Here is a 24,848-nt window from a genome sequence, read left to right as displayed (position 1 = left end):
GAAAAACAAAGACATTATTCATAAAAATAAAACATTTGTCGGACAAGTATGCCATTCAAGTGGATAAGCCATGTCCCTACACAATGATGTGATGCAGCTGTACTTAGTGAATACACACAGAGGAGAAAACCCACTACAATATGGGCCTGGGGGTTCATTGTGAGGTGATTGTTTTGCTCCATAAATAAGAGCGAGAGACGGGAGGGAAAATAAAAAGAGAGAGCTAAAACCCTACTACTGTCCAGCCTTGTGATTGACAGCTTAGTAACAAGCAATGACCTCAGCACACAGAGCAAGTCCCGGCCACTTTTAACAGCAGCAGGTTATCAGGGGAAAACACACTTTCTGCTGCAGGCTGGAAATGCACACAAACACAGCTGCTCTGGGCCTGAAAAACAAACAAACAGAAAGACTGACACACACTCTTGCATGTACAGTCGTGGCCAAAAGTTTTGAGAATGACACAAATATTGATTTCCAAAGTCTGCTGCTTCAGTGTCTTTAGATATTTTTGTCAGATGTTACTATGGAATACCGAAGTATAATTACAAGCATTTCATAAGTGTCAAAGGCTTTTATTGACAATTACATGAAGTTGATGCAAAAAGTGAACTTTTGCAGTGTTGACCCTTCTTTTTCAAGACCTCTGCAATCCACCCTGGCATGCTGTCAATTAACTTCTGGGCCACATCCTGACTGATGGCAGCCCATTCTTGCATAATCAATGCTTGGAGTTTGTCAGAATTTGTGGGGTTTTGTTTTTCCACCCGCCTCTTGAGGATTCAAGTTCTCAATGGGATTAAGGTCTGGGGAGTTTCCTGGCCATGGACCCAAAATATCGTTGTTTTGTTCTCCGAGCCACTTAGTTATCACTTTTGCCTTAAGGCAAGGTGCTCCATCATGTTGGAAAAGGCATTGTTCGTCACCAAACTGTTCCTGGATGGTTGGGAGAAGGTGCTCTCGGAGGATGTGTTGGTACCATTCTTTATTCATGGCTGTGTTCTTAGGCAAAATTGTGAGTGAGCCCACTCCCTTGGCTGAGAAGCAACCCCACACATGAATGGTCTCAGGATGTTTTACTGTTGGCATGACACGGGACTGATGGTAGCGCTCACCTTTTCTTCAGACAAGCTTTTTTCCGGATGCCCCAAACAATCGGAAAGGGGATTCATCAGAGAAAATGACTTTACCCCAGTCCTCAGCAGTCCAATCCCTGTACCTTTTGCAGAATATCAGTCTGTCCCTGATGTTTTTCCTGGAGAGAAGTGGCTTCTTTGCTGCCCTTCTTGGCACCAGGCTTTCCTCCAAAAGTCTTCGCCTCACTGTGCGTGCAGATGCACTCACACCTGCCTGCTGCCATTCCTGAGCAAGCTCTGTACTGGTGGTGCCCCGATCCCGCAGCTGAATCAACTTTAAGAGACGGTCCTGGCGCTTGCTGGAATTTCTTGGGCGCCCAAAAGCCTTCTTCACAACAATTGAACCGCTCTCCTTGAAGTTCTTGATGATCCGATAAATGGTTAATTGAGGTGCAATCTTACTGGCAGCAATATCCTTGCCTGTGAAGCCCTTTTTGTGCAAAGCAACAGCACATGTTTCCTCACAGGTAACCACGGCTGACAGAGGAAGAACAATGATTCCAAGCACCACCCTCCTTTTGAAACTTCCAGTCTGTTATTCGAACTCAATCAGCATGACAGAGTGATATCCAGCCTTGTCCACGTCAACACTCACTCCTGTGTTAACGAGAGAATCACTGACATGATGTCAGCTGGTCCTTTTGTGGCAGGGCTGAAATGCAGTGGAAATGTTTTTTGGGGGATTCAGTTAATCTCTTCACTCTTCATAACATTTTGGAGTATATGCAAATTGCCATCATACAAACTGAGGCAGCAGACTTTGTGAAAATTAATATGTGTGTCATTCTCAAAACCTTTGGCCACGACTGTATATGTGCCGATGCTCTGAGACAGAAATTAAAACACACAGGTGCACAGAGCCAGAAAACATGCGCGCACACACACACACACACACACACACACACACACACACACACACACACACACACACACACACACACACACACACACACACACACACGTTCAGCTACACTGGACCGGAATAAAGCTTGCTGTAAACTACATTTCAACCCTGTCTGGCTGTATTCCTCTGAAAGAAGACTTCATAGGGGAGTGGGAGGGAGGGTGTGATCGTGTCAGGGTGTGTGTGTGGTGCGGGGGGAAAGGACATGTTTTAGGGGAAACCCACTGCGGCTAAGCTGGCCCACAGACATACCATTTCTGTCTGTGAGTTTGTGAGTGTGTGTATGTGTGGAAAAAGGGTCTAGAAGAGTCTGTGTTTTAGGGGTGGTTTAGGTCAGCCCACAGACATCAGCAGAGCTTGTTAAAAACTACCACAATTGAGTCCTTCAGTTAAATTTGTGTATATCTGGACCACAAACCACACACACACACACACACACACTCCAGCTCTCTCCCTCCCACAGTCTACCCCCAACTCACTGCCCTGTCATTCATGACAAAGCCTAAACAAACACATTCCTATAGCCTGGGCCTCTAACATACACACACACACCAAGGTAAGGCTGAGACATGCATACACACACACACACACACACACACACACACACACACACACACACACACACACACACACACACACACACACACAGGGCTGAGACTATGAGCTGAGACTTCAGAAGGCGAGGTCAGTACAGGTGCATCAAAGCTGGGACCGAGAGACTGAAAAACAGCTTCTATCTCAAGGCCATCAGACTGTTAAACAGCCATCACTAACACTGAGTGGCTGCTGCCAACATACTGACTCAAATCTCTAGCCACTTTAATAATTAAAAATTCTATGTAATAAATGTATCACCAGTCACTTTAAACAATGCCACTTTATATAATGTTTACATACCCTACATTACTCATCTCATATGTATATACTGTACTCTATACCATCTACTGCATCTTGCCTATGCCGTTTGGCCATCGCTCATCCATATATTTATATATACATATTCTTATTCATTCCTTTACACTTGTTGTAGAAGGTAGTTGTTGTGAAATTGTTAGATTACTTGTTAGATATTACTGCATGGTCGGAACTAGAAGCACAAGCATTTCGCTACACTGGCATTAACATCTGCTAACCATGTGTATGTGACAAATAACATTTGATTTGAGTGTATAGCCAAAGTCTAGGAGTGTGTAGCCAAAGTCTAGGAGTGTGTAGCCAAAGTCTAGGAGTGTGTAGCCAAAGTCTAGGAGTGTGTAGCCAAAGTCTAGATGGTCGTCTTTACTTTTGTAGGAACTCGGCCTGACCGCAGACTTTGAGGAGGTAGTGGTCGACGGCAATGTGATCGAGGTCTTCATTAGCATAACACAACGTCTGGTAGATCAAAAGGTCTACCGTAGACGACCCTGAGAGAGAAAGAAAGAGAGAGAGAGACCGAAGAATGAGGCAATAGAGTGACTGTTTATTTGGCCAGTTTGATCTCTCCGAGTGAGATCAAACATACTCTCTGCCCCCATCATGAGTCATGACCTGACGGTACCCACAGCACATAGTCTTACACACTAATGGTGAAAGGGTGAGCTGGAGAGAGAAACAGAGAGAGAAACATCCCTTAAATCTCTCTCTCCCTCGCTCAGACAGATGAATGAGAGTCGGTCATGTTAAATTGAGAGGTCAGCGTAATTACATTAAGGGAACTCCAACAACAGGCTTTTCCTAATCCCTTATCCCTTTTCCCAGATCCCTTATCCCAGATCCCTGATCTTGAAGAACCACAGTGGTCTGGACAAGACTGAGGCCAGCAAACATTACATTCACTGAGGGTGTGTATGAGAATAGGGATGAGATCTCTGTGCTGTTGAACCTGTGGTGTCTGCATTGTGTGTGTGATTGTCTTACCGTCGCAGGTGAAGGTGAGTGGTTCTCTAAAGTGGTCGCTGATAACCGTAACCTTGACGCTGACCCCTAACCCCTGTTGCAGCTCTTCAGGCCCCACTGAGGGTGACCACACAAACCCTGTGTTCTTAGACTGGTCACTGCACGGATATGCTGACCGCAATCTGAACACAACACACAGTCATGATTATTAACAGGTAATAAATAGCCTGACAACACACAGTCATGGTGATAATTGCATATAGACAGCCTGACCACAACCTGACCACAATTCAACCACAACACAGAAATGTTTCGAAACAGCTTGACTGAGGGTGAGAGAATAACATTTGGGCACAATCCCAAATCAACCCCTAAACAATAGGCCCTATGTGGAGTTCTGAGAGGATTTGACAGTTGTAGGCAATAGCTCCATCTTGCCTTCTAATACTGTGGGTGGAAGTTTCACCATGTGGCTTATATCAATCAAATCCTACACAAGTACATAGGGTTCGATTTGGGATTGGGCCATACACTTACACATCGAGCATATGGCAGAAGGCGGCCACCTCCTCATCTCTCTCCTCTGACACCTGGAAGAGCTCATAGCCAAAACCATTGAGCCTGGTGCCTAGGGACACCTGTCAATCACACACAGAGACGCCTGTCAATCACACACAGAGACGCCTGTCAATCACACACAGAGACACAGGAACGATCAGAGTCACAACTGAAGGTAATGGAACTTTCAGAGTCACAGAACTCAAAGTAACGGAAAACAGCTGGGCTGGAGTAAACGGGATAAAACAAAACTAGACATTTCAAGGCCTCTTTATTTGTTTCTAGGTTTCCCTAGAAACATGGAATGAGGGTATAAGGTAACAACGTTAGATGGGGATTAATGCTATGTCATGCTAAGTCACGTAATGAAGCTGTCGTGAACCTGTCGTAACCCTGTCACAGGGTGAGTAGTTACCGGGTCGGCCGACACTCTGTGCTGGTTCTTGTTGCTCTTCTGGATAGATACGTAGGTGCGGGGGGGCACCTGAGGGGGGAGGGTCATGCTTCGACCCAAGGGCTTCCCTGATTGGTCCCCGTTGGCCCGCCTACACCTTGGCGATGGCAAATCCCCATTGAGCTTGGCGAGAGCGTCGTTGAGGCTCTCGTAGTTTAGCGTCTCCCCTGACGACAGTTTGGGCTGGTCCACCTCGGGGGTGAACAGGTTGATATCTCGGGGAGTCGTAGTGGGTCGGGGGGGCAGGAAGGGCTCAGAGGAGGGGAGTAGAGGGGTCCTGGGGGGTACAGCAGGAGGAGGGTCATCATGAGAAGGGGGGAAGCCTTTAGGCAGAGTCAGAGAAGAACCAAAGCTAGACCCAGACTCCCCATAGCTGGAACTCAAGTAGTCTCCCTTCCCTGGACTCTCCAGAATATAGATGGGCTCCCTGGCCCTGGCTGGGGAGGGCTGTGGGGAGTGGGACCCCCCAGGCGGGAGGTGGTGGAGGGAGAGGTGCGAGCCAGATAACCCTCTTAGCAAACTCCTTCCAGGAGGACTAAGGCTGGGGCGGGGTGGGAGGGGGCGATCGACCTGCCTCTGGCCCTCCCAGGGGGGTAGCGTTGGTACCTTCCCACCACCCTGGCTGCTGGTCCCCTGGCTGTCCCCCCCCTTGTCCTGTTTGAGTCTGGACAGGGCATCATACTCCATCTGTAGGGCTTCAGCCAGTACCAGCTCTCTCTGGCTCAAGCCCAGGGAGTCCACTCCCCAGGGACCCTCGCTATCCTTCTGAGTTTGTGCTGCCGACATGCTCATACAGGGGACGCCACCACTGACAGGAGAGGAAGACACCGGTGCTAGGGCTTCCAGAGAAGAGACATTGGGCTTAGAATACGCTCTGTGGAGAGAGAGAGAGAGAGTTTATCAGAAAGAGTAAAAAAAAAAGCTATTAAAGTCAAAGGGAGAATGACGGATGTGTTTCTCTTCTGCCAAAGACACCAAATACTCTCAGTTCAATGTGTAATCCACAGCTATTACCCACCCTCTTTAATTTAATCTTCAATTGTCTTTGTAACATTAAAGTTGCAATATGCAGAAATCGCTCTGCCATTTCCTGGTTGCTAAAATTCTAATAGTTTGCCTAATTTCAGTTGATGTGACAAAAGAAGCAAGTACAGTGTAGAGAATCATTGTACCATCTAAACCGCTGTGAAATATACACTGCTCAAAAAAATAAAGGGAACACTTAAACAACACAATGTAACTCCAAGTCAATCACACTTCTGTGAAATCAAACTGTCCACTTAGGAAGCAACACTGATTGACAATAAATGTCACATGCTGTTGTGCAAATGGAATAGACAACAGGTGGAAATTATAGACAATTAGCAAGACACCCCCAATAAAGGAGTGGTTCTGCAGGTGGTGACCACAGACCACTTCTCAGTTCCTATGCTTCCTGGCTGATGTTTTGGTCACTTTTGAATGCTGGCGGTGCTTTCACTCTAGTGGTAGCATGAGACGGAGTCTACAACCCACACAAGTGGCTCAGGTAGTGCAGCTCATCCATGATGGCACATCAATGCAAGCTGTGGCAAGAAGGTTTGCTGTGTCTGTCAGCGTAGTGTCCAGAGCATGGAGGCACTACCAGGAGACAGGCCAGTATATCAGGAGACGTGGAGGAGGCTGTAGGAGGGCAACAACCCAGCAGCAGGACAGCTACCTCCGCCTTTGTGCAAGGAGGAGCAGGAGGAGCACTGCCAGAGCCCTGCAAAATGACCTCCAGCAGGCCACAAATGTGCATGTGTCTGCTCAAACGGTCAGAAAGACTCCATGAAGGTGGTATGAGGGCCCGACGTCCACAGGTGGGGGTTGTGCTTACAGCCCAACACCGTGCAGGACGTTTGGCATTTGCCAGAGAACACCAAGATTGGCAAATTCGCCACTGGCGCCCTGTGTTCTTCACAGATGAAAGCAGGTTCACACTGAGCACATGTGACAGACGTGACAGAGTCTGGAGACGCCGTGGAGAACGTTCAAGCTGCCTGCAACATCCTCCAGCATGACCGGTTTGGCGGTGGGTCAGTCATGGTGTGGGGTGGCATTTTTTGGGGGGCCGCACAGCCCTCCATGTGCTCGCCAGAGGTAGCCTGACTGCCATTAGGTACCGAGATGAGATCCTCAGACCCCTTGTGAGACCATATGCTGGTGCGGTTGGCCCTGGGTTCCTCCTAATGCAAGACAATGCTAGACCTCATGTGGCTGGAGTGTGTCAGCAGTTCCTGCAAGAGGAAGGCATTGATGCTATGGACTGGCCCGCCCGTTCGCCAGACCTGAATCCAATTGAGCACATCTGGGACATCATGTCTCGCTCCATCCACCAACGCCACGTTGCACCACAGACTGTCCAGGAGTTGGCAGATGCTTTAGTCCAGGTCTGTGAGGAGATCCCTCAGGAGACCATCCGCCACCTCATCAGGAGCATGCCCAGGCGTTGTAGGGAGGTCATACAGGCACGTGGAGGCCACACACACACACACACACACACTACTGAGCCTCATTTTGACTTGTTTTAAGGACATTACATCAAAGTTGGATCAGCCTGTAGTGTGGTTTTCCACTTTAATTTTGAGTGTGACTCCAAATCCAGACCTCCATGGGTTGATAAATTGGATTTCTTAACCAAGGCCCAGGGAGAGAATATGCTGACGCATATAAGAACCCAGATAATTAACAATACAGTGTGTTTCCTCCCACCTGTTTCAACAAAGTGTGTGTGTGTGAGTGAGTGAAAGAGAGAGAAAGAGGGTGAAAAGGGCAAGTTGAGAGGTATGGAGAAAGAAAAAAACATTCTGATCACATCAATCAGCATCTTTGTCACGCAGCTTCCATTTCAACACCCTGTCCATTCTAAGCTTCTGGGTTGTGGTGAGATGTCAGGAACACATTAGAGAGACAGAACATCACAACTTTAATGAACAAGACTGCCGAGGCGTGAGACTGTGTGTGTCTCCTCTAATAAATTAGCCAGCCAAGACCCAGACATGTTTATAAACACAGGCTCAGCTCCAGACGCCAACAGATTATTATTAGACCTTTATTTAACTAGGCAAGTCAGTTAAGAACAAATTATTATTTACAATGACGGCCTACCAGATGAAGAGTCACACACACACACACACTAGGAAAGACAGATGTATTGGCTCTCTCTGTAACCAGGCAACACTATCCATACATTGACTGTTCTTCAATCTCCTTTAGTGTCAGCCATTTGGTTGCTACGGTGAGGAAGCTCCAGTGCAGGAGGGATGGCAGGGCCTGGCCAGTAGCCCGGGGGGAGCAACCCAGAGTGGGGCCGAGGAGAGGGGAGGGAAGAGGTGGAAATGGAGGAGGGGCCACATTGTTGGAGAGGGATGAAGTGGGGGTGGTTAGGGGAGGTGGGGACCAAGGCTAGATCCAACCCCCTGGAATCTGTCCCCCAGAGGCATATAATCCCATTCATTTGAGGAGGGGTTCACAGATTGAAAGAACAAAGGATGGGGAGGGGGGCTGTGTGTGTCATGTGAGGAGGGTCAGACTCAGATTTGTTCACACAGCTAGGCAGTCCAGAGACAAAGGGGATGCTGTCATCACCACACCCACCCCCCTCCCCCACCAACCCAACCCACACACACACACACACTAAACTGCTGAAGTATGCCACAACAGTTGCAGCGCCCCTTTCTGCTACAGCCAGCTGATGCCAGAGTAATGACACCACAGAGATGTCACACGTCCCTCTCTCATCCCCCGTCATCCCTCACATCCTCCACCTCTCCCACAGAATGAACGTCATGACATCCCACTCACTCTTTTCTGTATGCATAGACACAAACGTTAACACAGATGGAAATACACACACAGACACGAGACTACAGACATCCTAGTCTTATAAACTGTTTGAGTTTTATATGAACTGTAAATCAGTAAAATCTTTGAAATTGTTGCATGTCGTGTTTACATTTTTGTTCAGTTAAATATTTTTTTTGATAACTTTCAATTCTCCCTGACTGTCTTTTATTTTGGTGATTGTAAATTCTCAAAGATAATATTATTAAAAAAATTATATAGCTCCATTATCTTTTCTACCTACTTTATATCGCCCAAGGATGTCAATGGCCGAAAAATCTCTGCCATCTAACCAGTTCCATTCTGGGATCAACTGTCCTATTGTTTTGCTCAGCCTCAGTGCAGAGGAAGGAATGCTTTTATCATTTATATTATATCTTATAACTGTACTCTGATGATTATACAGTTGCTGTACTGGAGATCATGACATAAAAATGGCATAACAGGACATGATCCTTGGCAGAGTCAAAAAAAATCTGTTCAGAGAATTTTGAAATGATCCACACCTTCCAATTCATAAATAATCCCTTTCCTATTCTCTGTTGGTTCTCTGCAGTGTATACCTAGATTAGTAGTAATGGTCCTATATCCACAGTCGATAACACAACAACCTAACCACAACCAGACTAACTGGTCTGACAGCTGATCCTAAATCCTACTGGATGTGTCAACAACATTACAGCAATGTTTGCTAATGTTAAGTCCTAACCTCTCTGGTTAATTGTTTGGTTAATTGGAAGGGTAGCCCTCAGTGATCTAACATCAGTGACAGTGATGTCTGTCAATCACATGGTATACCACATAAGCTTTATAATAGAGGATCTAGCAATGAAGTAACCTGCACTACACATTGTAACAAACTAGGAAGTACTTGCATTATGGTGTACTTGACACTTAGGTAGTGATGTATCGATATGACATTTTTGGACGATATCCGATATTTTCCTTGACCCCCCCCTCAAAAAAAGATACTGATAACCGATATTACATTTTTTGCGGCTTTTTAAGCATTCTAGTACAGTTAACACACACACGTGGACACAGCGGTCTAAGGCACTGCATGTCACTACAGTCCCTGGTTCGAATCCAGGCTGTATCACATCCGATTGGGAGTCCCTTAGGGCGGTGCACAATTGGCCCAGCGTTGTCCGGGTTTGGCCGTCATTGTAAATAAGAATTTGTCCTTAACCGACTTGCCTAGTTAAATAAAGGTTACAAACACACCACACACACACACACACACACACACACACACACACACACACACACACACACACACACACACACACACACACACGTTACTTTGTTGGCATTTACATATGTCCCCATTACCAGTAAAACGTAATCAAAACCTATTTCTTTCACTTACTTGCTGTGTTGTTTCGTTGTTCAGTCATTTCATTCTCAACCAAGATTTCTATGGAACGCCGTTTGGGTCTTTGCATGTAAAAAAATATACTATTTAAAACTATTTGGCATGTCAAATAAGTTTGTTGACCAATCAGGACCTCAATATGACTGCACGTCACTTAAAAAATTATTGAACGCGTTAAATTATTATGTAGTTATTACACATTGATTACACTATCACTCGTATTTCATATGTCACAACGATTCATCAATACGAATGCTATGATGCTGGTAAAGTTGTCTTGTGCACCTACAGTGCTGGTCATAAAAAAGCTAGCTAGCTCATGGATGCAAACAATGTTCTTCCCCAAAAACATAGCAAAACGACAATCTGTTTCAGTAGCTATAGTTAGCTAGCTATCTATATAGCTAGGGGTCATCATCTAAAATAACCCTAATTTATAAGCCAGTTCATATTTGATTAATGGTGGACGGACTCATCTATGTGAAGCTAGCCAAAACAGTGGACTTTGCGGTTAGCTTTCAAAATAAGAGTATGGCATAATTCTACTATTTGTATTCATTTGCATCACTGTCAATTACATACTTTTATTTTGAAGGCAAACCGCAAATTTCACTATTTGCCTAATCCTTATTGTGGCTAGCTTCACAACACATAACCCGGTCCGGTCGAGCATCACTAGACAGATGAAGCTAGCTGGCTGCTTATAACTTTAGCTTTGGGCAACAGGGTTAAGTAGCTGGCTAGCTATTTATTTTCATGAACTGAAGTTCAATTTCAATAGGCGAACAACAAGTGGCAACCTAGCTAATACTTACAAGGATTCCTAAATCAGTTTTTGCTAAGAATAATGAAAATGACTGCAGTTTCTATGGGTCATCGTTTTCAGGCTGGTTGTATTGGTGCTAGCTAGGTACCAAGCTAAAGCTAGCTACCCCAGAAGTTGTGGTCGAACAAATGATGCTTTATTACCAACGCGGTATTGTAAACACATTGTTCGTGGCCGGTGTTTGCAGACTTTTTTTGTACAGCTTTGACAGTGCTACTGTCTCTTTTTTGACATGCAAAGACCCAAACGACGTTCCATAGTATGTATGTCGTGAAGCTAATAGCAGTGACGATATTACTGTGTAACTCCGGTAGGAAACATCGGAAAAATAGCGCACTTGGTAGTGTTAATTGGTGCTCGACCAGTCGGCGAAAGCCAACATCACCCACGACAGAGAACGGTTGATTGTCAAGGGCAATGAATTCTATTGTTTTGGCTTAAATGGATTTCGCCTTTGAGTTGTCTCGCTGATATTTTGTTATTCTTTCAAATGACTGCTTGACTTGTTGACCGCTCGATCCACACAGCAGACATTGTAGGCTAGTTTAGGAATGCTGTGTTGCACGTATAGCACAAAATTTTACGTGGCGTCATTACGTCATGTACCTTCGTTATATAGGTATGCACGTCCGCTTTGACATCGGTTTTGCACATCAGGCGTTAAACAAGACATCGGCCGATACCAATATTTCCGATATGTTCACCGATGGAATCTTCCGGCGCCGACAGAGATGGCCGCCTCGCTTCGCGTTCCTAGGAAACTATGCAGTATTTTGTTTTTTTATGTGTTATTTCTTACATTGTTACCCCAGGAAATCTTAGGTTTTATTACATACAGTCGGGAGGAACTATTGGATATAAGAGCGACGTCAACTCACCAACATTACGACCAGAAATATAACTTTTCCGAAGCGGATCCTCTGTTTGGCCTACCAGCCAGGACAATGGATCGGATCCCAGCCGGTGACCCAGAACTACGACGCCGTAGAAGAAGGGGCAGACGGAGCGGTCTTCTGGTCAGGCTCCGTAGACGGGCACATCGCGCACCGCTCCCGAGCATACTACTCGCCAAAGTCCAGTCTCTTGACAACAAGGTAGACGAAATCCGAGCAAGGGTAGCATTCCAGAGAGACATCCGAGACTAACGTTCTTTGTTTCACGGAAACATGGCTCACTCGAGACACGCTATCTGAGTCGGTACAGGCACCTGGTTTCTTCACGCATCGCGCCGACAGAAACAAGCATCTCTCTGGTAAGAAGAAGGGCGGGGGTGAATGCCTTATGATTAACGAGACGTGGTGTGATCATATCAATATACAGGAACTCTAGTCCTTTTGTTCACCTGACTTAGAATTCCTCACTATCAAATGCCGACCGCATTATCTACCAAGAGAATTCTCTTACAAGCATTTCGCTACACTTGCATTAACACCTGCTAACCATGTGTATGTGACAAATAAATTTGATATATCGTGCATCCCTACACTTAGGCTTTCATTTTGTTTGATGTTTTGAAAACCAAAGCTAAGTAGTAGCATAGTTACCCTTGACTAGGACTATTGCGGTGACCGTGTTACACGAGTTATCACCGCAGTAAAATTCTATGTGACTGTTGAGTCATGGTAATCTCCTGTTATGCACTGTGGACATGCATTAGTAGTAGTAGCCAACTCGCTAATGATCATCAGGTCGCTAATGGCCTGGTACTTAGGGCTCTATTGTCCCTCTAACATCAACGCATGGTAGAGAAATTAACATTCAATTCTCTGACAACAGCTCTGATGGCAGTCAGCATGCTAATTTCACACTCCCTCAAAATTTGAGACATCTGTGGCGTTGTGTGACAAAACTGCACATTTTAGAGTGGCCTTTTATTGTCGCCAGTTCAAGGTGCACCTGTGTAATGATCATGCTGTTTAATCAGCTTCTTGATATGCCACACCTGTCAGGTGGCTGGATTATCTTGGCAAAGAATAAATGCTCACTAACAGGTATGTAAACAAATTTGTGCACACAATTTTAGAGAAATAAGCTATTGGTGCATATGGAACATTTCTGAGATCTTTTATTTCAACTCATGAAACCAACACTTTACATGTTGCGTTTATATTTTTAAATCAGTATACTAGGGCCAGGGTGATACCAGTTTCGCAATACTCTATTTTACATACAGCAGGTTTATAAAATACCAAGAGTTTGGTCTGGTTCATGTTTTAAAATATCGCAATACTGGTATTATCACAGACCTAGAATTTAGCAGTAATGATTTTGTTATTATGTTTGAGCAAAAGAACACAGCATTAGCCATGTCAGAATATGTAGAATTGCAGGAAATTAGCTTTAAAACTGCAATATTTTATCTCGGCTGCATGTAAAAATGTGTAGAATTGCAAGAAATTTGCTTTAACCTCTAGGGGGTGTGGGACGGTAGCATCCCACCTGGCCAACATCTGGTGAAATTGCAGAGCTACAAATTCAATTACTATAAATATTTAAATTTCATGAAAACACAAGTGTAATACATCAAAATAAAGCTTAACTTGTTGTTAATCCAGCCGCTGTGTCAGATTTCAAAAAGGCTTTACAGCGAAAGCAAATCATGAGATTATCTGAGGACAGCGCTCAGCACACAAAATATTACATACAATCTAATCTACCAGACAAGTAGATTAGTCACGAAAGTCAGAAATAGCAATAAAAGTAATCACTTACCTTTGATGATCTTCATATGGTTGCACTCACAACACTCCCAGTTACACAATAAATGTTCATTTTGTTCGATAAAGTCCCTCTTTATATCCAAAAACCTCCATTATGTTGGCGTGTTTTGTTCAGTAATCCAATGGCTCAAATGCGGTCAGAAGAGGCAGACGAAAATTCCAAATAGTATCCGTAAAGTTCGTAGAAACATGTCAAACGATGTTTATAATCAATCCTCAGGTTGTTTTTAGCCTAAATAAATCGATAATATTTCAAACCGGACAATAGTGTCGTCAATATAAAAGAAAAACAAGAAAGGTGCGCTCTCGGGTGAGCTCAGAAAACAGCTCTGGGGACATCCCACTATCCACTGACTCAAAGTTGTCATTCTCAATAATTTTTCAGAATAAAAGCCTGAAACAATGTCTAAAGACTGTTCACAACTAGTGGAAGCCATAGGGAATGGAATCTGGGTCCTATCCCTTTATATGGTGGATAAGCTTTCATTGGAAAAACAGCCATTTCAAAATAATGACACTTCCTGGATGGATTCTCCTCTGGTTTTCGCCTACCATCACAGTTCTGTTAACCTGTTGGGGATAGGGGGCAGTATTTGCACGGCCGGATAAAAAACGTACCCGATTTAAACTGGTTACTACTCTTGCCCAGAAACGAGAATATGCATATAATTAGTAGATTTGGATAGAAAACACTCTAAAGTTTCTAAAACTGTTTGAATGGTGTCTGTGAGTATAACAGAACTCATTTGGCAGGCAAAAACCTGAGAAGATTCCATACAGGAAGTGCCCTGTCTGACAATTTGTTCTCCTTCTGTGGCATCTCTATCGAAAATACAGCATCTCTGCTGTAACGTGACATTTTCTAAGGCTTCCATTGGCTCTCAGAAGGCGCCAGAAAGTGGAATGACGTCTCTCCTGTCTCTGGGCGAAAAACAGCAGGAGATTTTGTGAGTGGTCAGGCTGAGAACAGTGACACTGGAGATGCGCGTTCATGTGAATTCTCCATTTTTTTCTTTCAGCCTTTGAATGAATACGTCGTCGCCCGGTTGGAATATTATCGCTATTTTACGAGAAATATAGCATAAAAATTGATTTTAAACAGCGTTTGACATGCTTCAAAGCACGGTAATGGAATATTTTGAAATTTTTGGTAACGAAATGCGCTCGCGCGTCACCCTTCGGATACTGACCTGAACGCATGAACAAAACGGAGGTATTTGGATGCAACTATGGATTATTTGGAACCAAAACAACATTTGTTGTTGAAGTAGAAGTCCTGGGAGTGCATTCTGACGAAGAACAGCAAAGGTAATCCAATTTTTCTTATAGTAAATCTGAGTTTGGTGAGGGCCAAACTTGGTGGGTGTCAAATTAGCTAGCCGTGATGGCCGAGCTATCTACTCAGAATATTGCAAAATGTGCTTTCACCGAAAAGCTATTTTAAAATCTGACACCGCGATTGCATAAAGGAGTTCTGTATCTATAATTCTTAAAATAATTGTTATGTATTTTGTGAACGTTAATCGTGAGTAATTTAGTAAATTCACCGGAAGTTTGCGGTGGGTATGCTAGTTCTGAACATCACATGCTAATGTAAAAAGCTGGTTTTTGATATAAATATGAACTTGATTGAACAAAACAGGCATGTATTGTATAACATAATGTCCTAGGAGTGTCATCTGATGAAGATCAAAGGTTCGTGCTGCATTTAGCTGTGGTTTTGGTGACATATATGCTTGCTTTGAAAATGGCTGTGTGATTATTTTTGGCAGGGTACTCTCCTGACATAATCTAATGTTTTGCTTTCGCTGTAAAGCCTTTTTGAAATTGGACAATGTGGTTAGATTAACGAGAGTCTTGTCTTTAAAATGGTGTAAAATAGTTGTGTTTGAGAAATTCAAGTTATAGCATTTTTGAGGTATTTGTATTTCGCGCCATGCGATTCCACTGGCTGTTGACTAGGTAGGACGCAAACGTCCCACCTTGCCCAGGGAGGTTAAACTCACAGTCATTATTTTAACAGTTTTAGAAACTTTGGAGTGTTTCCTATCCAAATCTACTAATTATATGCATATCCTAGCTTCTGGGCATGAGTAGCAAGCAGTTTACTTTGGGCACGCATTTCATCCAGAGGTGAAAATAGTGCCCCCTACCCTAGTGAGGTTAAACTAGAGGTCGACCGATGAATCGGCATGGCCGATTAATTAGAGTCGATTTGAAGTTTTCATAACAATCGGTATTTTTGGACGCCGATTATGGCTGATTACATTGCATTCCACAAAGAAACTGCGTGGTAGGTTGATCACCTGTTACGCGAGTGCAGCAAGGAGCCAAGGTAAGTTGCTAGCGAACATTAAACTTATCTTATAAAAAAAAATGTAATCTTCACATAATCACTAGTTAACTACACATGGTTGATGATATTACCAGGCTAACTAGCTTGACGTGCGTTGCATATAATCAATGCGATGCCTGTTCATTTATCATCGAATCACAGCCTACTTCACCAAATGGGTGATGATTTAACTTGGGTAGGGGGCAGTATTTTCACGTCCGGATGAAAAGCGTGCCCAAAGTAAATTGCCTGTTACTCAGGCCCAGAAGCGAGGATATGCATATAATTAGTAGATTTGGATAGAAACCACTCTAAAGTTTCTAAAACAGTTAAATTATGTCTGTGAGTATAACAGAAATGATATGGCAGGCGAAACCCAGAGGACAGACCATCCCCCCCCCCCCCCCCCCCCCCAAAGAAAATCTGCCTACCACTGTTTTCAATGGATGTTACTTTTATAAGGCAAAATCCTCCCAGATTGCAGTTCCTAGGGCTTCCACTAGATGTCAACAGTCTTCAGAAAGAGTTTCATGCTGTTTTTTGGAAAAATGAACCAGAAATGGAAGTTTTTCTAGGTGGCTCCCATTTTGGCTGTAGTGTTTCCAAGCGCGTTCTTTGGTATTTTTCTCCTGTAAAGAAAATAACGATTCTCTGTCTTAAGTTTTATCATTTATTTATGTATTAGGGTACCTAAGGTGTGATTATAAATGTTGTTTGACTTGTTTGGAAAAGTTTATTAGTAACGTTTATGTTTGGAAAAGTTTATTAGTAACGTTTGGGATTCATTTTGATTGCATTTTGATGGAGGGAAACTGGGTGGATTATTGACTGAAGCGCCAGCTAAACCGAGTTATGGATATAAAGAAGGACATTATCGAACAAAAGGACAATTTGTAATGTAGGTGGGACCTTTTGGAGTGCCAACAGAAGAAGATCAAAGGTAAGGCATTTATTATATCGCCATTTCTGACTTTCGTGGCGCACCTGCCTGGTTGAAATATGTTTTTCATACTTTTATATGCGGGGCGCTGTCATCAGATAAATCGCATGGTGTGCTTTCGCCGTAAAGCCTTTTTGAAATCTGACACAGCGGCTGGATTAGCAAGAAGTTAAGCTTTATTTTGATGTATTACACTTGTGATTTTATGAAAAGCTTTATTTTGATGTATTACACTTGTGATTTTATGAAAGTTAAATATTTATAATTCTATAGTTTGAATTTCGCACTCTGCAATTTTACCGGATGTTGGCCAGGTGGGACGACCATCCCACCTGCCCATAAGAAGTTAACAAAAGCACAATAGATGCATGAATGTACCTAACCATAAACAGCAATGCCTTTCTTAAAATCAATACACAGAAGTAAAATTTTTTTAAAGCTGTGTATTTAGTTAAAAGAAATTCATGATAGCAGGCAATATTAACTAGGGAAATTGTGTCATTCTCTTGCGTTGATTGCACACAGATTCAGGGTATATGCAACAGTTTGGGCCGCCTGGCTCGTTGCAAACTAATTTGCCAGAATTGTACATAATTATGACATAACAATGAAGGTTGTACAATGTAACAGCAATATTTAGACTTAGGGTTGCCACCAGTTCGATAAAATACAGAATGGTTCTGTATTTCACTGAAAGAATAAAGATTTTGTTTTCGAAATGATAGTTTCCGGATTTTACCATATTAATGATCAAAGGCTCGTATTTCTGTGTTTATTATTTTATAATTAAGTCTATGATTTGATAGAGCAATCTGACTGAGCGGTGGTAGGCAGCAGCAGGCTCGTAAGCATTCATTCAAACTTTACTGCATTTGCCAGCAGGTCTTAGCAATGCTTGAAGCACAGCGCTGTTATGACTCAAGCCTATCAACTCCTGAGATTAGGCTGGCAATACTAAAGTGCCTATTAGAACATCCAATAGTCAAAGGTATATGAAATACAAATGGTATAGTGAGAAATAGTCGACACGTAATAATTCCTATAATAACTACAACCTAAAACTTCTTAACTGGGAATATTGAACCACCAGCTTTCATATGTTCTGAGCAAGGAACTTAAATGTTAGCTTTTTTACATGGCACATATTGCACTTTTACTTTATTCTCCAACACTGTTTTTGCATTATTTAAACCAAATTGAACATGTTCCATTATTTATTTGAGGTTAAATAGATTTTATTGATGTATTATATTCAGTTAAAAATAAGTGTTTATTCAGTATTGTTGTAATTGTCATTATTACAAATAAAAAATAAATAAATAAAAAAATCAGCCGATTAATCGGTATCGGATTTTTTTGGTCCTCCAATAAATCGGTATTGGCGTTGAAAAATCATAAAATCGGTCGACCTCTACTTTAAACTGCTAAAATATTTCTACACCACCACGATGGGGGCCTCAAACTCTGCAGTACAGCTCAACAGCGGAGGTGTCATAATACCCGTAAAACCTAGCGGTCAAACAGGGAAATGATTCCGATCGTCTTACCACCATACATTTTTTCCATAGGACATTTTCATGAAAATATACGGACCACAAATTCCAATTGGCTAAACTTAAACTCTCATCATTGTTAGCTCTGGCATCTTACCCAAACCAAGGACCCAAACCAAGGACTGATCACCCCAATCCACAAAAGTGGAGACAAATTTGACCCCAATAAATACCGTGGGATATGCGTCAACAGCAACCTTGGGAAAATTCTCTGCGTTATCACTAACAGCAGACTCGTACATTTCCTCAGTGACAACAATGTACAGAGCAAATGTCAAATTGTTTTTTTACCAAAATTACCATACGACAGACCACGTATTCACCATGCACAACCTAATTGACAAACAAAACAAAGTCTCATGCTTTAAGGATTTCAAAAAAGCTTTGACTCAATTTGGAATGAGGTCTGCTATACAAATTGATGGAAAGTGGTGTTGGGAGAAAAACATATGACAATATAAAATCCATGTACACAAATAACAAGGGTGCAGTTAAATGAGCAAAAATTACATTTATTTCCACAGGGAGGCAGCTTGAGCCCCACCCTATTCAACATATATATCAACGAATTGGCGAGGGCACTAGAACAGTCTGCAGTACCCGGCCTCACCCTACTAGAATCTGAAGTCAAATGTCTACTGTTTGCTGATGATCTGGTGCTTCTGTCCCCAACCAAGGAAGTCCTACAGCAGAACCTAGATCTTATCCACAGATTTAGTCAGACCTGGGTCCTGACAGTAAATCTCAGTAAGACAAAAATAATGTTGTTTAAAAAAAAGTCAGTGTCCAGGACCACAAATACAAATTCTTTCTAGACACCATTGCCCTAGAGCAGACAAAACAATTATATATACACCTTGGCCTAAGCATCAGTGCCAAAGGTAACTTCCACAAAGCTGTGAACGTTCTGAGAGACAAGGCAAGAAAGGCCTTCTATGCCATCAAAAGGAACATAACACTTGACGTACCAATTAGGATCTGGCTAAAAATACTTGAATCAGTTATAGAACCCATTGCCCTTTATGGTTGTGAGGTCTGGGGTCCGCTCACTAACCAAGAATTTACAAAATGCGACAAACACCAAATTGAGACTCTGCATGCAGAATTCTGCAAAAATATCCTCTGTGTACAATGTAAAACACCAAATAATGCATGCAGCGCAGAATTAAGCCGATACCCGCTAATTATCAAAATCCAGAAAAGAGCCACTAAATTCTACAACGACCTAAAAGGAAGAAATACCCAACCTTCTATAACAAAGGCATCACCTACAGAGAGATGAACCTAGAGAAGAGTCACCTAAGCAAGCTGGTCCTGTCCCCACAGAGCCCCAGGACAGCAACACAATTAGACCCAACCAAATCATGAAAAAACAAAAAGATAATTACTTGACAAATTGGAAAGAATTATCCAAAAAACAGAGGAAAATAGAACACTATTTGGCCCTCAACAGAGAGTATACAGTGGCAGAATACCTGACCACTGTGACTGAAAGGAAAGCTTTGACTATGTACAGACTCAGTGAGCATAGCCTTGCTATTGAGAAAGGCCGCTGTATGCAGACTTGGCTCTCTTGAGAAGATGGGCTATGTGCACACTGCCCACAAAATGTGGTGGAAACTGAGCTGCACTTCCTAACCTGCTGCCAAATGTTTGACCATATTAGAGACACATATTTCCCTCAGATTACACAGATCCACAAAGAATTCGAAAACAAATCCAATTTTGATAAACTCCCAAGATTTGTGACCTGTCGCCACAAGAAAAGGGCAACCAGTGAATAACAAACACCATTGCAAATTCAACCTATATTTATGTTCATTTATTTTCCCTTTTGTACATCATTACAACACTGTATATAGTAGAGGTCGACCGATTAATCGGAATGGCCAATTAATTAGGGCCGATTTCAAGTTTTCATAACAATCGGTATTTTTGGCCACCGATTTGCCAATATTTAATTTTTTTTATAAATATTTTTTTAACTAGGCAAGTCAGTTAATGACGGCCTAGGAACGGTGGGTTAACTGCCTTGTTCAGGGGCAGAATGACAGATTTGTACCTTGTCAGCTTGGGGATTCAATCTTGCAACCTTACGGTTAACTAGCCCAACGCTCTAACTGCTTTACATTGCACTCCACGAGGAGCCTGCCTGTTACGCGAATGCAGTAAGAAGCCAAGGTAAGTTGCTAGCTAGCATTAAACTTATCTTATAAAAACAATCAATCATAATCACTAGTTAAACTAGTAATATCATCAACCATGTGTAGTTATCTAGCCTGTCCTGCATTGCATATAATCGATGCGGTGCGCATTCGCGAAAAAGGACTGTCATTGCTCCAAATTGTACCTAACCATAAACATCAATGTCTTTCTTAAAATCAATACACAAGTATATATTTTTAAACCTGCATATTTAGTTAATATTGCCTGCTAACATGAATTTCTTTTAACGAGGGAAAATGTGTCACCTCTGCAACAGAGTCAGGGTATATGCAGCAGTTTGGGCCACCTGGCTCGTTGCGAACTGTGAAGACTATTTCTTCCTAACAAAGACAGCCGACTTCGCCAAACGGGGGATGATTTAACAAAAGCGCATTTGCGAAAAAGCACAATCATTACACGACTGTACCTAACCATAAACATCAATGCCTTTCTTAAAATCAATACACATTAGTATATATTTTTAAACCTGCATATTTAGCTAAAAGAAATCCAGGTTAGCAGGCACTATTAACCAGGTGAAATTGTGTCACTTCTCTTCCGTTCATTGCATGCAGAGTCAGGGTATATGCAACAGTTTGGGCCGCCTGGCTCGTTGCGAACTAATTTGCCAGAATTTTACGTAATTATGACATAACATTGAAGGTTGTGCAATGTAACAGGAATATTTAGACTTATGGATGTCACCGTTAGATAAAATACGGAACGGTTCCGTATTTCACTGAAAGAATAAACGTGATAGGTCATTAATATGGTCAAATCCGGAAACTAAGGCTCATCTTTCTGTGTGTTATTATGTTATAATTAAGTCTATGATTTGATAGAGCAGTCTGACTGAGCGGTGGTAGGCAGCAGCAGGCTCGTAAGCATTCATTCAAACAGCACTTTCGTGCGTTTTGCCAGCAGCCCTCCGCAATGCATTGCGCTGTTTATGACTTCAAGCCTGTCAACTCCCAAGATTAGGCTGGTGTAACCGATGTGAAATGGCTAGCTAGTTAACGGGTGCGCGCTAATAGCGTTTCAAACGTCACTCGCTCTGAGACTTGGAGTAGTTGTTCCCCTTGCTCTGCATAGGTAACGCTGCTTCGAGGGTGGCTGTTGTCGATGTGTTCCTGGTTCGAGCGAGGAGAGGTACGGAAGCTATACTGATACACTGGCAATACTAAAGTGCCTATAAGAACATCCAATAGTCAAAGGTATATGAAATACAAATCGTATAGAGAGAAATAGTCCTATAATAACTACAACCTAAAACTTCTTACCTGGGAATATTGAAGACTCTTTCATATGTTCCCATGTTCTGAGCAAGGCACTTAAACGTTAGCTTTTTTACATGGCACATATTGCACTTTTACTTTCTTCTCCAACACTTTGTTTTTGCATTATTTAAACCAAATTGAACATGTTTCATTATTTATTTGAGGCTAAATTGATTTTATTGATGTATTATATTCAGTTAAAATAAGTGTTCATTCAGTATTGTTGTAATTGTCATTATTACAAATAAAAAAATAATAATAATAATCAGCCGATTAATCGGTGTCGGATTTTTTTGGTCCTCCAATAAATCGGTATCGGCGTTGAAAAATCATAAATCGGTCGACCTCTAGTATATAGACATAGTGACATTTGAAATGTCTTTATTCTTTTGGAACATTTGTGAGTGTAATGTTTACTGTACATGTTTTATCTATTTCACTTGCTTTGGCAATGTTAACATGTTTCCCATGCCAATAAAGCCCCTTAAATTGAGAGACAGAGAGAGAGACGGAGAGAGTGTGTGTGTTCTGGGATCTGGTTCCCATATTCCAAAAGTCAAATGGATTACAGTATGGATAGAAGGAAAACACCAGCCTCCATAAAGTTTATTGCAAAAGTAGCTGCAGCGCATGGTCATATAGCTCTGAGACAAGTATAGGCAGCCAGACTGTCAGGGACATGTGTTCATGAGTATACTAAAGACAGGAGAATATTATAAAAGGTGTGTGAGATTGACAACGTTTCTTTTGCTATCTTTTTCCCTCTTTGTCTCTCTAATTTACAACTTGATGACAACTTGGCAGATTTTCTAAATTGTTTATACTTGGTTAATTGCTTGCTATAAGCCCACCATGTGCACATCGTTGTCACATGTGCCATGCCCTTTTCTCAAGAATGTCACTTGCCTGGAAACCCGACATTGAATTGCATTGAGCTCTACATCAGGCAGAAATTAGCATTTTAATCATAAAGGTTTCCTCTCACGATCTCTACAAGCCAGAATGTTGAATAAAAGTATAATTTAATGTACTTAACCAGTTGTCCATGAGGTTGGTCCTGTTGGCGGTAGGAATGTGAGACAATATATCCAGTCTAATTACATAAACTTTTCAAAGGGCTGGTAGTGCGTTCAGATTTAGATCACCTGAAGCATGCACAGGACCATGTAAATATATGCAAGAGCTCAGGAAGTTATGTTGTGATCATGCTTCAGGTTATATAAATCTGAAGCACTACCAGAGCTTTGAAAAATGTATGTAATTATTACATTCCTGTGGATATAACGTTATTGTCTCACATTTCTACCGCCAAAAGGCCACTGACAACCGGTAAAGTACGTTAACATATCATTTTATTCAACATTGGCTAGTACAGGTCATGATTCAAACGCTGATTTCTGCCCGACATAGAATTAAATGCAATTCAACGTCGGGTTTCTAGGCAAGAATGTCACCTGCTTAAAACCCTACTACTATACATTTCCACCATTAGCCCAGCAACCTAGCTGTTTGATGTCACGGTTTGTTGGCTATTTCATGACATGGCCGACTGAACACAACCTACCAACCTGACAGCTTTTGACTTCAAAACAATGCCACAGCAAATACTTCACTGGTGCAACCACGACATGGTTGGTTACACTGTACCGCCTATCTAAACGGTCACACTGTCAGAAAGGTAACCATGGCATGACCGAGGTTTGATTAGGATACATTCTAACAACATATAAAGCGATAGCCTATTCTGAATAGTGATTTGTTGCCCACATTCTGGGCCTATTTCTTATTTCCTATTATCAGATAATTAGAAAAGTATAAAATAGACGTGGGCTATCCGCCTGTGCCTCGGTCTGCCACCGAACAGCGTCATTCTGTTCAGACGACCAGCAATAGCGCAATCGGTATTTTACTGCAAGTAGACACGAGCGAGCTACCAACTTCACCGCTCACTAACTTCATTTGAAATGCAACAAAACACAATATTCCATCTGATATGTAACATATGTTTGGACATTGATTATTAATTCCTGGTGAAAACCCCCCTTACCTGCTTTATGGCCGCCAACGAGCTGGTGCCATAATATCCGAATTATTCTGCTTTCAGGCTGCTCAAATATTGATTCAAAATATTGTTGATTCCAAACTGTATCCAACAATTTCCGGTGTCTGATATTGTTGATATATCACGCATTAACGTGATTAAAGTCGAAAATCCGTACCCGCGTTCCTAATTGTTGGCCCTCTCGTCACTATAAACCGGTTATTTCGCCTTTTTTTTTGTTTTGCTGATCGGTTGCTCATCGCCTTCTCATCCGCGTGTGTGGGGCCGGAGCGGCAAGTGAGAATAACTTGGAGAAACGTGACCTCTGGCGGACAGTTTATGTAACAACACCCTATTTGCTTGTTTCTATTTTGCCTGACAGCAGGGTGCGATTCGGGGCGTTCCTGCATGTGGGCGTTCTTCTTCTTCTTCTTCTTCTTCTTCTTCTTCTTCTTCTTCTTCTTCTTCTTCTTCTTCTTCTTCTTCTTCTTCTTTGGTGGGGTTTATCGGTGGTTGACCTCCAACGTTATGATGCATTACCGCAACCTACTGTACTGGAGTATGGGCCAGACAGGAAGAAACTAAATACTACCTGCCAGCCCCTTTGCTCTTAGAAAAGATAACAACATATTTGAGACTATATCTAATGACGTTCTACTCAATATACTCTTTAAACTAATTTCCTGTATCCCCTTCTCCCTCATACTAGATCTCGTCCTCTCTCTTTCCTTCCAATAATGTCCACACTGTATCAACACATGCTCCACTCTCTCTGTTTCCTGGCA

The 24,848-nt window shown here is 42.4% G+C and overlaps 1 protein-coding gene across 2 annotated transcripts in view; it reads right to left on the bottom strand.

Annotated features, from left to right (window-relative positions):
• The window catches only part of LOC106583503 (phosphatidylinositol 4-phosphate 3-kinase C2 domain-containing subunit beta), a 63,656-nt gene extending 39,275 nt beyond the window's left edge, over positions 1–24,381 (bottom strand). For both annotated transcript variants that reach the window (XM_014167762.3, XM_082967621.1), the window contains exons 1-5: positions 24,070–24,381; positions 4,889–5,801; positions 4,453–4,553; positions 3,937–4,097; positions 3,323–3,443 (exon numbers count right to left, since the gene is read on the bottom strand). In XM_014167762.3, coding sequence (XP_014023237.2) covers positions 3,323–3,443; positions 3,937–4,097; positions 4,453–4,553; positions 4,889–5,719 — 1,214 coding nt within the window. In that variant the 5' untranslated portion in view covers positions 5,720–5,801; positions 24,070–24,381. The remainder of the gene's footprint in view (positions 1–3,322; positions 3,444–3,936; positions 4,098–4,452; positions 4,554–4,888; positions 5,802–24,069) is intronic.
• Between the last annotated feature and the right edge of the window lie 467 nt (positions 24,382–24,848).

Source organism: Salmo salar, chromosome 22 (assembly GCF_965601325.2).
Source record: "Salmo salar chromosome 22, fSalSal1, whole genome shotgun sequence".
Taxonomy (NCBI): Eukaryota; Metazoa; Chordata; class Actinopteri; order Salmoniformes; family Salmonidae; genus Salmo; species Salmo salar.
The sequence above is the reverse complement of the archived record's forward strand: the minus strand, read 5'-3'. Positions and strand labels throughout refer to the sequence as shown.